At 40.3% G+C, this 14,828-nt stretch overlaps 1 protein-coding gene across 4 annotated transcripts in view; it reads left to right on the top strand.

Moving 5' to 3' along the window:
• Window positions 1–10,684, top strand: part of ARHGEF3 (Rho guanine nucleotide exchange factor 3) — a 319,599-nt gene extending 308,915 nt beyond the window's left edge. For all 4 annotated transcript variants that reach the window (XM_055414115.2, XM_055414114.2, XM_055414117.2 and 1 more), the window contains 3 exons: window positions 2,917–3,087; window positions 6,562–6,748; window positions 8,463–10,684. In XM_055414115.2, the coding sequence (XP_055270090.1) occupies window positions 2,917–3,087; window positions 6,562–6,748; window positions 8,463–8,815 (711 nt within the window). In that variant the 3' untranslated portion in view covers window positions 8,816–10,684. The remainder of the gene's footprint in view (window positions 1–2,916; window positions 3,088–6,561; window positions 6,749–8,462) is intronic.
• The last annotated feature ends 4,144 nt before the right edge of the window (window positions 10,685–14,828 follow it).

The raw sequence follows: 14,828 nt of genomic DNA, 5'->3' as shown, positions 1-14,828 counted from the left end.
TTTTCCTCCTATGAGAAGAAAAAATCAGGGAACCCTAAATAAATTTCTTCTACACCAAACTCTCAGTCTTATGATTTAGATCTAAAGAAAGATCTTGCTTTTTAATGTAGTGTGTAAACTACCACATCTGTATTAGAATTGCTTAATAGTGCTTTGAAAGGTTGATAGAAATTTCCCCCCAAAGAGAACATCTTAAAATAGGTCTTTGGATACTTGTATATTCCAGATCTGGTTGTTTAAAATGTTTTGTATTCTAAGGATTATTTCAGGCAGAAAATTATCCTGTAAACCATCTCTTCCCTCTGCCTGCTGCTGCTCCAGTTCCCTAAAAAAAAAAAAAAAACACTGGAATCAATGGAAAGAACAGTCCTTTTTTTTTTCTTTTTTGATCCAGCTACAGTGAAGCCTGCTATTCTTGGTCCATGTCAGGAGCCAACGAGTAGATGATATTACCTCACAAGGGGCCAGACAGGGCTTTCAGAGTCTGCTTTGAGGATGACGATTCCAGCATGTGGGGGTTTAATCCTGATTTTGTTACGGATATCTTTCATCATGTCACTTTACCAGCCCCTGCCCTTCAGTGAACCCAAATAAGAAATGCAACAATAAATTTCATTTAAACGCGCAACTACCATGACTGTTGGTTATTGGCAATATCCTATGTGTAACTTTATTCCTTGCTGCTATTCTGCAAAATAAATTCCTCTCAAAAACTAGTACAGAGAGATTAGACATGGCGTGCAGGTATATTACTTATGTATACAACTGAATATAAATACAAAAGCAGTATTTTCAATAAATGAAAGCAGACCCAGAGTCACTACAATAAATACAGATACAGAATATGGAATAACACCAAGTGTTTCCATCCTTTTGTCTCTATTTTTTTTCAAACACCAGAGAGAGAAGCAGCATTTGAGAGTAGTCATAGCTGCCTAAGGAAGCACTGTGGCTTTTGAGTTTATTAATCTTCATGTGATATGCCAGCTGTTCAGTTCCTGAGTTAAATTAGGAAATGAACGTAGCTTTATGCCTACAGTACATCCTCTTCTGGTTTCCTGGATTCTTGCAGGAAATTCATAAAATTGACTCAAATACTGATTAATTCCAGCTGCCCAGGTATACCTAGTAATGTCTGATAAGATGAGCCACAGCACTTAATGCTCAGTCTTTAAAAACAAGGAAAAACTATGAGTTTCAACTCACATTAAAAATGTAATAAAGTAGAAAAATCAGGGAGGCATAGAACAGTTGTTCAGATACTGCCCATGTATTTTAAGCTTCTTGAGGGCGGGGACTGTGTGTCGTTTCCTTGAATGCCACCACCTAGTCAGACACTGAACAGATGCTCAACAAGCATTCATTGAATTAATTTGCGAGATGACTCATAACTTCGGTATATTTTGTGAAATTTCTTTTATGTTTGTTTTTGAAAGCAACAAATAACCTGTCATCTTTGAAAACCAAGGAGAAGAGAAACAAGGAGAAAGTTTGGGTACCAAAGTGTACCATTTATTACTTGTTTTGTGTTCAGTTCAGTCGCTCTGAAACTCAAATTGATTTCACAGGACTTGTACTTAACATTAGGTTGGCCTCAAAGACCAAAAAAATTCTTTATATGATGTAAAGAACCTATACTTTTAAAAATAATGTTTTTTTAAAAAAATCATCAAATAGTACTACACTCAAATTCGGAAAACAGAGAAAAGAATAAATAAATGATCTTTGAAACTGTTAGTAGCTAAAACGTGTAGAGATTATACCTCTGTCCTTAGGATGCAGTCACTAGACATCAGCTCAAAGCTGGAAGATCTTCTGTTGAACTGCATGGAAGTGCCAAAGCTACAGTTGGGTAGAAGTTTTTAATCCAGTTTCTTTGGGCATAAGGCACGTGAAAAATAATTACTTAGCAATCTCAGAATTCACTGCCACTTAAACAAGGTCTGGTAGCTTTTTGTTGAGTAAAGGCCTCTTTTAAAACCTTTTCAAAGAATGGTCTGTTTTTCCATTAAATCAATGAAACCAAGAAGAGGCCTTACCAACATTTCTCATCTGTTGTTTTCTGTTAATCCCACCACAAGAAAGATGGAATTGTTGGTCTTTTCACTACTAAGGGACAGAAGTCTCTGCTGAGGAAGTCATTCCTTTGCCTCGGATTGGTGTCTTTGTTTTTTCCTCAACTCATTTCTTGCTTCTTTTTTAGAATTTTCTAATTTTTAGATGGATCATTCACGTGCTAAACCACCACCATATTGGGATAAATGCCCCCTGAACATATCTCAGTGTTGTTCTCTTGTTTTGTTTTCTTCCTTTTGTATTTAAACATAATGCATCCACCATTGCTTTGAAATCACTCTACCCCGTCTTATTTGAGTGTGCTGTAGGAATGGGCATGAGTGTATATAGACAAATCGTCTCCATTCTTACTCCTAGTGGCCTTGCTTTCCATTCCTAGTTCTCTGCCCTTCATGCATGAGTTATGTTTTGTCACTAAATGATACCCAAACTATTCACACCCCATTTGGACATGTTGTTTGTAGGTTAGATTGAATACATGTAGAGAGACCTTAAAAGTGGGTTTCAAATCCACAAGGCCCATCCCTTTTCTGGACTGTTACATTCTGCTTTGTTTTCTCTTCTTGGCTGCATTCTTTGTATGTATGCCTATATACGCGTGTGTACAATGGATATATGTGTATGTATTTATATGTGCACATCTATTTAGATGGCATATGGATAGATAGATACAGTATGTTAAAGGCATTTTCCCCCATTTTCCCAGAGCAGCAGCTTAGATAATGGGATCTCAGAATTAGATCCAAGTGTATCTTAGTGACTTTCTAAGGTTAAGTCCCTGGGCCTTGTTGATGTGAATGGTTTGCTTACTTTCCCCATACTTCCTTTTTGTTTTTACAGATAAACATCATTCAGGGAATTGTGGCAGAAATCAACATCAAGACTGGAGAATCTGAATGCCGCTATTATAAAGAGCGACTTCTTTACTTGGAGGAAGGCCAGAAAGACTCCCTAATTGACAACTCAAAGGTGCTGTGTTGTCATGGTGAACTGAAGAACAACCGGGGCGTGGTGAGTAGTTGCTCTCCTTCAGTTAATTTCATCTTGAGCCTCCCTGACCCCTTCATCCATGTGATATTGAGCCTCCTGTTACAGTGCCTTCCCCATGTTCTTTAGATAAAAACTTTCTCTAGTGTCTTTTATATAACAGGATCATATATTATTAAATTTATTTTATATATTACATATACATATACTTTGAATTTCCTCACCAGTACATATTCAGAAAAATTTTGGAAACCATCATAGAGTTGCCAGCTTTTTATGTTGTTTGGTCATGTTGTTTGTTTTTGACCCTCAAAAGCAAACACAAAACAATTACTATCTCCTCCCACTTTGCTATCAGCAAGTAATAGATGATTTTAACAGGATGTTAAAAGTATATGATTTCAGAAAAATAGATAGTTCTTAGATTAAATTCATTCAGCTTTATGAGAAATTCTTTTTACGAGTTGGTGCCTGTCCACAAACTGACATTTTGAGACCAGTTTTTTATTTTTGTGTTTTGTTTTCAATAACAACCTACCCGCCATCAGCTCTGCATCCAGCTCTGACTTGTAAACACTCCATTTCCTGGCTTTTATTCTTCTGTACATATTGAAATTGTTCCTCCTCTCCTATCATAGCAGCTTGCACAGATTTCCCCTGGAGGGCTTACTACGGTAGGTTGTGATTCTCCGTTTATCTCTTAGTATTCCCCACTTTATCACGCTCTTTTAGGGTGGTGACTGTGCCTTGTCAGTCCCTCTCATGGGGACCTGACATATACTAGGAGAAGGTAATGGCACCCCACTCCAGTACTCTTGCCTGGAAAATCCCATGGGCGGAGGAGCCTGGTAGGCTGCAGTCCGTGGGGTCGCTAAGGGTTGGACACGACTGAGCGACTTCACTTTCACTTTTCACTTTCACACATTGGAGAAGGAAATGGCAACCCACTCCAGTGTTCTTGCCTGGAGAATCCCAGGGACAGGGGAGCCTGGTGGGCTGCCGTCTGTGGGGTCGCACAGAGTCGGACACGACTGAAGGGACTTAGCAGCAGCAGCGTTAGGTGAATATGTGAGTGAGTGAATGAATACTTACATAAAGGAAAAACAGGTGTGAATTACAGTGAGATCAAAGTTGAGTCAACTCACCAGGCTTTTCTAAAATATTTAACAATAGAAAATAATGTTAGTATGTAGTATTTCTGTTTTTATACATTTATATATAACATGTTTTATATATCAATTGTACTATATGTAACATATGTTCATATGTTAGCATGGAGAAAGCCATTGAGACAGTCTCCACTTCTCTTTTGTTCCATCTTTAGTATCTAGCCAACCCTTAGAATGAAAGCCAAAACTTGATGGAAAAGCTCTTAATAAAGCTTTGATGATTCAGAGGCTGCCTTTTTGACCTGGGCTATAAAGTGGCATTTATGAGCAGGCGTGGTAATGGTATTTGAAATCACTGAGGACATGTCATCACATCCATTATCAGGGCTGCTGTAGATCGAACCAGCTGATGTTGCAACAAAGGTTGTGAGACCTGTCACAGGCCACTGCTTGAAGAGATGTTTCTGTTTGACTGGGAGTTACTGATTGCCAGGCAACTGCATTCTGCTTTTTGCTGATTTTTGGAAAGCACTGGCAGACTTCTAATGGCTGATACTCCAACTCCTTGAACATTGTTCCTCAGAAGCCCTGTGACAAATAGAAAGGAGCATTGCTGTATGGAATGGGGTCCTGTCTTCCTTCTGCCCATCAGTCAAGGGCTGAGACTCTGGTTGGCTGTGCCTAGGTCATTAAAGATGACCCCTACCTAGTTCATGTTTCAGGCAGATTGATGTTTGAAAACAAAGATTTTGATTGGAGTGGGGCACTTGTTTTTGTTTTTTTGTTTGCTTGTTTGCTTTTTCCCCATAGGGGTGTAAAAGTCATTATGAATAAAGTCATGAGTCAGGGAAAAAAAGTCTCAATAGCTTGAGGGCAGGAAGGAGCTGCAACTAACAAGAGGAACTCTCAGTGAACATTCATAAACAAGGAATATTTTTTTAAAGTTGCCCAGATAATCAATGTTCAAATCTCCTACCTTGGCTAGAAGAGTGATTGAAGTAGAAGCAGTGTGAAAATCTCTGATTATTTTTAGTGTATCAAACAGTGACTAACACCTCCCCTCACCAACCCCCATTATCGTTCCCTCTCCCATTCCCCTCTACCACCAAAGAAAAAAGCCCTAAACTTGGTTATTTTGTGCTTTTCTGTTTTCCAGTCTTCAGATCTCCCCCTACCTCAAATACACACCAGTACAGAACCACCATCCTTTGTTTCCACAAGCCAACATTTGGTTGAGCTTCGGTTTCTGCAGTTTTTGATGTATATGTGTATGTATCTGTCCATCCATCAGTCTATGGCAGGGTGGGGGTAGATGGCCCACAGGTATCTTTTCTTCCAAATGTAAAATTATCTGATAACACTGAAAGTGCTTCCCTGGCCCCAAGTCAAGATTCTGATGTGGATTTTCAGCCCTGTTCTTCTGGTCTCCTCCTTGAAACTCCTGGGCTGACATTCCCAAATATTACTGCTGGAAAACCGGAACCTAGCTGCAGAGTCATGGATCATCTCACTTCAACTCCTCAGCATTTCCAAACTGTGGGAAGAGTCTGGCACTTGGAGTTGAATGGAGCCAATTTACCCCAGCTCCACTCAGGAAAATTGCTTTTGTAATGTGGTTTTGAGACAAGCCTTTATTTTCGAGATTCTTTTTTTGCCCACAACACACACATCAATCATCAGCCTTTTAAGCACAACCTCTTCGGTGAACTGAGGTTCTTATGAACTTTACCAAGAAGGACAACTGCTTTGATCGTCTTTCTTCGTGGCTACAGCTGCATACTCTGGTTTCCTCGGGAATGGGCAGTGTTCTGAGCCAGGGTGCCTGGGTGAAGCTGATAATCAGCTCTGTGGTGGAATGAATGAGTGTTTTACGGGTTTGAGAAGCAAAGATTAATATTAGGCTCAGATATACCAGTCTCATCCTTTATGGACTGTTACTCATTTTGATCTCTTAGAATTATACTGGATGTAATAAACCAAAGCCGGGAAAGGACTGACTTTTTTTTCCTTCATTACACCCTTTGTTCTATGGAGTTTCTCTCTCTCTCTTTCTTTTTTTAATGTTCCTGTAATAAAAGTACTAGAGACCACATATGCCTGCATGTGTTGTGAATTGTGAACACCCCTGGAGCTGGCAGACCTGACTGCAGGTGTAGGCAGAAAGGCCTTCTTCACTGGGGCCCTAGGGAGTTTCTCTTACAGGACAGGCAATGGATGCATCTGGAAACACCTCCAACCCTCAACTGGTATTCTCCTGGAGGTAGATTTGAGCCGAGAAGTTCATAGGCCAGTTTAAAGCTGGTACCCAGGGACCTGTTATCCCCAGAGGTCTACTTATCAACTCCTTACATTATTGCTTAAGGGAATCCTGTGTATTCTTTTCTTCCAGAAACTACATGTCTTCCTCTTCCAAGAAGTGCTTGTTATCACCCGCGCCGTTACCCACAATGAGCAGCTCTGCTACCAGCTGTACCGGCAGCCTATCCCCATGAAGGACCTGCTGCTGGAAGACTTGCAGGATGGGGAAGTGAGGCTGGGTGGCTCCCTGCGTGGGGCGTTCAGCAACAATGAGAGAAGTACGGATGGCTGTCCCTCTTGACCTGTGGGATGTCTTTGGTAGTGGTGGTTTGGAAGGAATGGCCGGCTGGTGAAAAAGATGAGCCATGGCCTTGGAGTCAAATTGCATCTCAGTTGTGTTTTATCACTTAGAGGTTGTGTAACCTTACTCAATATTCTGTGTGTGTTAAAAAAAAAAAAAACTAAAACTAAAACCCATTAAGGGGATAGAAAATAGCAATAGGAGATCTGTTTAAGATGAAACGGTCAGGGAAGTCTTCTTTGAGCAAGTAACATTTGAGCCTCTTGGGTTACTATTGGTGTCATATTGTCCAGGTAGTTAATATGCGCTGCCCCTTACCTCCCCACCAGCCTGTCCACCCTAGTGGTAGTGCTGGTAGCAGTGGTAGTACTTACATTTCTCCAGTAGCAATGTAGGAGCATTTACATATGTTATTATGTTCATCCTTCATAATAACCATCTAAGGTTGAATCTCTTTGTTTTCCCCATTTTACAAATAAGCTGAAATGTAGAGCAGTCAAGGCATTTGCCCCACAGAAAAGAGTGGAGCTTGAATTTATCTGAAGCCAGTCTGTTGACCTCAAGGATCGTGCAGACGGACTGACTGAGTTCAGTCACGTCCATGAACCACGTGCGTGTGACACATGGGGCCCATGAAATGCCAGTTAATGTTGTTATTAAATCAAATGTCTTCCATTTTGTGCACCATCGTTTTTTAAATGCACGTAACTCCAGGATCTCCCTGGCAGTCCAGTGGTTAGGACAACATGCTTTTACTACCGAGGTCCTGGGTTCAATACCTGGTTGGAGAACTAAGATCCCACAAGCCACATGGCATGGCATGGCCAAAAATATATATAAATAAATAAAAATTTTAAACAAATGCACATAGCTCTTGTTGGCAGTTATTAGAATGTCATTTCATTTTAAAATGAATCCAAACTTACAAGAGTTCTGTCTGTATCTTGGGACTTCCCTGATGGTCCAGTGGGTAAGGCTTCAAGTTCCCAGTGCAGGGGGCACGGGTTTGATCCCTGATCTGGGAACTGAGATCCCACATATCGCAGCTAAGCCCATGCGTGCTGCAACTGCTGAGCCCATGCACCCTAGAGCCCACACGTAACAACTCGAGAAGCCTATGTACCACAAAGAAGACCCAGCGCAGCCACAAAAAAAAAATAAAAAGAATTCTATCTTTACATGTCTTCTCAGTCATCGGATACTAAATACACAGGTACTGTCCTGTGGAGGATCTTGGACTTGTTTGATGTTACAAAGAGCTTCTTAAACTTGAAAAAGCTTTAGCTTGGGGCAGTTGTTAAAATGACAGATTATCAGGCCCCCCCCACTCCAGACCTATTGAATCTAAATCCCTAAGGGGAGGACCCCGGGATCTGTATTTTTACCATACTGTTTGGAGATTTTGATATACTGCCAGGTTTGGTACACAGTACTCCGGGGTCCCAGACAGAGTTGTTCTGTACTGATTTGACAGCTTTGGAAGGCCACTGAGTGCCAGACCTTTGTCAACACCTGTTGGTTGATGGAGGCTGCAGGGTGAAGTTGAGCCATGTCCTGAAATAGTAGGACATTTAGTAATCAGTTAGTGATCTCTGCCATGAATACCAGGGTTAGTGTCACCACATAGGTTATCTTTGGCCTGCGGAAATACCTGTCCACTGACCTTTTTTGTGTGTTCTTCTTATTTCTAGTTAAAAACTTCTTCAGAGTGAGTTTCAAAAATGGATCCCAAAGTCAGACCCACTCATTACAAGCCAATGACACATTCAACAAACAGCAGTGGCTCAACTGTATTCGCCAAGCCAAAGAAACAGTTCTGTGTGCCACGGGGCAGGCTGGGGTCCTTGACTCTGAGGGACCATTCCTAGATCCCACCAGCGGGAGCAGGGAGCCACAGGGAGAAACGAAACTTGAGCAGATGGACCAATCAGACAGTGAATCGGATTGCAGCATGGACACAAGTGAGGTCAGCCTCGACTGTGAGCGCATGGAACAGACAGACTCTTCCTGTGGGGACAGCAGGCATGTTGAAAGCAATGTCTGACAGAAGCGTGTGCTTCCTGGAAGTAGCCCGGTGTCTTACCTGTACAGTATTTGCATTCCACACGTGGAACGGTTTGGAGAAGCACTTTTTAATACTTTTGTGACCCTGTTGACCCAGTCTCTTCTGCCTGTACTTTTTTGTCTCTAGTACTGTAACTGCCAATTTGTGTCAGCCGGAATCTGTGGCAACTGTTACCCTGTATTGTTTTTCCCAAGTGTCTGGATGGGTGGATATGTACTTGAACAAGTTATCGATATTTTCACTGGTCCTGCTGGATTTTAAAAAATAGAAAGAAAACAACCTCTAAACTACTGTTTCATATACATTACTTTTAAAGGATCCTTCCGCATTTCTCTAGTACTTTTCTAGCTCTTTGACAGAGTAGCTGAAGGCATGAATTTTCAAGGGCCTTGCAAACAGGGCATAAGGAAGTTACCTCTGTATAATCATGATGGTGTTTGAAGGAAACCGGGAAGGATTGTTTCAAGTTAAATTGGTCCGATATCATCCAACCAAAAAGCAGGAAAACATCCCTGGGGATTCTGAAGGTTTAATTTCGCAAAGGAAGAAGCACTCTCTTGACCTTGCAATTTCATCCAGTACGAATCTGATGCAATAATTTACTAGGACATGAAATAGAGTCTGACCTTAAAAGAATCAGCACCAAAGCGGCTGTCAGCTCTGAATCTTGAACTGAAGTGTATATTGCATCAGGAGGTCTCTGCCATAGATGTTGGCTGGCCTTAAATAGGCGTTTCTAGCCTAAAACATCAGAACAGAACTCATCGGGCCTGGGAAAACCTGGCAGGAATAGCAGAAAGGCCCTCTTCACTTTATTTCATCTGCTTCAGCCCACTCATATTTTAGAGCATGAATGAAGAGATGACAGAGAGGCTGTGGCTGCGTCAGTGACTCTGTTTACAGAAACATGTGAGAAGAAGAATTTGGAAGAAGTCCTCCATCGTGACCTTGTGTCGGAAGCATTAAAAAAGCAAAGTCCAGCGTCCTTCTGGGAAAGATCAGAGCCTGGGGTTTTCCTGCTCTACTTTCGGGTCATCATTTGCCATCACTGGCTCTGTGCTGGGATCAGAATCATAATTACATTCTCCAGAGGCTGACTTAATTAACTCCGTCATCAATCAGCATCAGTTGGCCAAACTAGTAACCTCTTTGTCCAGCCTTGATTTACAATGTAGGGTGAGCCTCAGACCTTTGAAAAAAAGTTAACTGAATACACAGAAAAGCTCTGCGCGAGTGTAAAATGTTAAAGATGACTTGTGCAAAATTGTACCCACACCAGCACTAGTAGTAATGATTCTAAATTATTGCCAAAAAGTTTTTTTTTTCATCTGTGTCTTTCAAGTTTACACAGAGGAGAGCAGTAAATACTATGTTGTCATTTTATTATGTACATCTATCATGTGCATTCAGAAAGCTGTGTGATGAGATTTATCAGTGTAAAAACAAGGTATAGTACTTATTTTTCAAGAATAAAAGAAGTCGTCGATTTTACCCTGTAAAACATATTTCTGTATTTATAGATTTTAAACTTGGTGAATTTTTTTTTCTATTACAAGTTTATTTAAAACTGCTTTGTTTCTTAAGTTGTTATTGATTTACTGACTGACTGAATCTGCTGCAGATAGAAGCAGAGAAAAGCCAAGAATAGTTGTTTGATGGTGAAGAAAAGAATGAATCATTCTTTGAAGGAGCCATCGGGCACTTTGGCCAGCATGTTGAGAAAAGAGGCCTGTCAAGGACTGGCCTATGAGAAGAAAGTCAATGAATGTTTTCATGAAATGAATGTTTTTGTATAATGGCCTTAAACTTTTCTGGAAACATTTCAAATAAATTACATTAAAAATGTCATTTTCTTGGTGTATAGTGTTTGCCCAACAAATACCAAACTTCAGTTGTCTTCCTGGGAGCTTCTTTCCAGAATTTCTGCTTGTACCCAAATACACATTACGATAGGGTGCAGGTTGAAATAAATGCTTTGATTTGATCTGCCAAAGCTCTTGTAGAACTCATATTTCTAGCATTTATTTTTTCAAGGATTCTCTACTCTTTTTTAATTTAATACTGGAGTATAGTTGATTAGCCACATTGTGTTAGTTTCTAGTGTATAACAAAGTGATTCCACTATACATATATACCTGTATCTATTCTTTTTCAGATTTTTTTCCCATTTAGATTATTACAGAATATTGAGCAGAGTTCCCTGTGCTATACAGTAAGTGCTTATTGGTTATCTGTTTTATGTGCAGTACTGTGTACCTGTCATTCCCAAACTCCAAATCTATCTTCCACTACGCTTCCCCACCCCTCATAACCATAAATTCATCCTCTAAATCTGAGTCTGTTTCTGTTTTGTAAATAATTTAATTTGAATCTTTCTTTTTTAGATTCCTCATAGATGTGATATCATGATTTTGTCTTTCTCTGTCTGACTGACTTAGTATGATAATCTCCAGGTCCATCCATGTTGCTGCAAATGGCATTGTTTCGTTCTTTTTAATGACTAATATTCTGTTGTATATGTGTACCACTTATTCTTTACCCATTCATCTGTCAATGGACATTTAGGTTGCTTCATGTCTTGGCTATTGTAAACAGCACTACAGTGAACATAGAGGTGCATGTATTCTTTCCAGTCATGTTTTTTCTCTGGATATATGGGATTGCTGGATCATATGGTGGCTCTATTTTTAGTTTCTTAAGAAACCTCTATACCACTCTTCATAGTGGCTGTACCAATTTACATTCCCACCAGCTGTGTAGGAGGGTTTCCTTTTCTCCATACCACCTCCAGCATTTATTGTTTGTAGACTTTTTGATGATAGCCCTTCTGACTGGTGTGAGGCGATATCTCGTAGTTTTGATTTGCATTTCTCTAATAATAAGTGGCATTGAACATCTTTTCATATGTTTCCTGGCCGTCTGTATGTCTTGTTTGCTGAAATGTCAGTTTAGGTCTTCTGCCCATTTTGGCAGGGGGAGGATTTTATATATATATATATTTAGCTGCACGAGCTTTTCATAAATTTTAGGAATTAATCCATTGGCAGTCACATTGTTTGCAAATATTTTCTCCCATTCTGTAGGTTGTCTTTTCATTTTGTTTTTGGTTTCTTTTACTTTGCAAAAGCTTTTTAGTTTCAGTTCAGTCGTTCAGTTGTGTCCAACTCTTTGCGACCCCATGAATCAGCATGCCAGGCCTCCCTGTCCATCACCAACTCCCGGAGTTCACTCAAACTCATGTCCAGCGAGTCGGTGATGCCATCCAGCCATCTCATTCTCTGTGGTCCCCTTCTCCTCCTGCCCCCAATCCCTCCCAGCATCAGAGTCTTTTCCAGTGAGTCAACTCGTCACATGAGGTAGCCAAAGTATTGGAGTTTCAGCTTTAGCATCAGTCCTTCCAGTGAACACCCAGGACTGATCTCCTTTAGAATGGACTGGTTGGATCTCCTTGCAGTCCAAGGGACTCTCAAGAGTCTTCTCCAACACCACAGTTCAAAAGCATCAATTCTTCGGCGATCAGCTTTCTTCACAGTCCAACTCTCACATCCATACATGACCACTGGAAAAACCATAGCCTTGACTAAATGGACCTTGGTCGGCAAAGTAATGTCTCTGCTTTTTAATATGCTATCTAGGTTGGTCATAACTTTTTTTTAGTTTCATTAGATCCTATTTGTTTAGTTTTGTTTCCATCACTCTGACAGATCCAAAAAGATATTGCTGCAGTTTATGGCAAGGAGTATTCTACCTATGTTTTCCTCTTAAGAGTTTTAGTGTCCAGTCTTACATTTAAGTCTTTAATCCATTTTGAGTTTATTTTTGTGTATGATGTTAAAGAATGTTCTAATTTCCATTTTTTAACATGTAGCTATCCAGTTTTCCCAACACTGTTTATTGAAGATACTGTCTGTTGTATACTCTTGCCACCTTCATTGTAGATTTATCGACCATAACTGCATGGGTTTATTTCTTGGCTTTCTATCCTGTTCTGATGATCTGTATTTTTGTTTTTGTGCCAGTACCAAACTGTTTTGTTCACTGCAGCTTAATAGCGTAGCTTGAAGTCAGGGAGTCTGATTACGCCAGCTCCGTTTTTCTTTCTCAGGACTGCTTTGGCTCTACTCACTTGTTCATTTATTCATTTTTAACAACTATATCTTGAATCTGTACTGTGTGTCAGAGGGTGTCATGATTGTTATAGAAACGAAGTCTTGAATATCACTATCAGTATAGTTACTGTTGATCAACTTGACGCCAAATAATAGCAGGGAAATTTCACTTTGAAATTCTTCCTGGAATTTTAGTCCACTTTTTTTTTTTTTTTAATTAAAATGGTTAGTTTAAGTTTCAGCAGTTTTAAGTACTTGACAGCCAATTCTCAGTAGCATATTGGCCCAGTAAGGCTGGTAGTTAATCTTATCTTTATAATAAGCCATCACCATTTTTGTCAACATGCTATTAATTCCCAGATTACTCAAGATATGCACATAAATAAAAGTCCAAATTTTTCCCAAGTGAAAACTCACTCCTTGTTCTCTTTTTCTTACTGTTCCCTCCTTTTCATCTTCTTCATCCTTCTCCAGAGCTACTTTGGATGTTCCCTCCACTTTTGATTCCCTTGGTTGTACTGACTTTATTACTAGAGAGTATGTCTCTACTAGTCTATTCGAAGATATTTGTACTGACATTTTGTGGGTTAGTACAAATGACTGAGGGCTAAATGGTTTTCTTCAGTCTGTTTTCAAGATGTTATTGGACATACAGCTAAATATAATTGTCTCAGAGTAAATGAAAGTTATAAGCAAAGAGAAGAGCCAGACCTAGCAATTTTGTGCAAAATTAGAGTGTGGTTTCAGCTTCTGGTTAGTGGTCACCACCACCAACTCCTTTCGTTTCCATTCCTAGCACCATTTGCAGCAGCTGAGTATGCAGAACTCTTCTTAACTACAATCCTGTCTTAACAAAGTCTCTGTGATTCCAGAAAACTGCAGCCCACCATGTTGGTGCACAAGCTGTTGAACTTCCTATTTACATTCTGTCCACGTCCACCTTTAATTCTCCAGAAGCCTGAGGATCCCTTGGAGATTTAATAAAAAGAGCAGCTCACCACACAATTTGACTTGGGTGTGTTGTCTCACCTGGGTCCTCTCGGCTTTGTGGAAAAAGCCATTGATTATCACCTGTCACTGCTGTGGTTGACTGATTTAATTCACACTATCTCATTTATTGACAGAATTCTAGAATTACAGTATTGGGAACTTGACGAGGATAGCTTAAGCCCCAACTCACCAGAAAGAATCTGAAGATCATGAAGGTTTGAAACCTTGCCCATGTGAACACACAATGAGAAAAGTCAACTTGTATTGAATGTACCTAGGAAAAGACTCTGATGCTGGGAAGGATGGGGGCAGGAGGATAAGGGGACGACAGAGAATGAGATGGCTGGATGGCATCACCGACTCGATGGACATGAGTTTGAGTGAACTCTGGGAGTTGGTGATGGACAGGGAGGCCTGGCATGCTGTGATTCATGGGGTCGCAAAGAGTTGGACACAACTGAGCGACTGAACTGAACTGAACTGAGAGGGTACTCATGCAAACAAGTTTGCAAAACAGTAGTCTGTGCTCACTGCCTCTTCTTTCCTTCTTCCAGATTGGTTTGCACATCAGTCAGCTACATAGATCTGCCCACAGGAAGCAGCAGTTCATCAGCTGACCTGGAGGGTTAGCAAGAAATTAGAAATGGCACTCTATCTTTGAGCACTGATCATCTAGTTCAGAAAACTGGACCTGCCTTCTAGATAACTTTCCACTTCCACATACATGTTTACACACAAACACACCTAAATGTCAATGAACTGTCTCACCTGTGAAGTTTTGAAAAATGTCATCCTCAGTATTCTGTTCAGCCCATGTCTAATGAAATGGAGATACCATAAGCCCTTAGGCCATTTGAAAAGTGAGACATTGTGTGTGAGATCACTTTGAACTA

This window comes from Moschus berezovskii, chromosome 24 (genome assembly GCF_049115385.1).
Source record: "Moschus berezovskii isolate FMDL1 chromosome 24, NW_MosBer_1.0, whole genome shotgun sequence".
Taxonomy (NCBI): domain Eukaryota; kingdom Metazoa; phylum Chordata; class Mammalia; order Artiodactyla; family Moschidae; genus Moschus; species Moschus berezovskii.
Note: the sequence above shows the minus strand (reverse complement) of the source record. Positions and strands in the feature narration are given on the sequence as shown.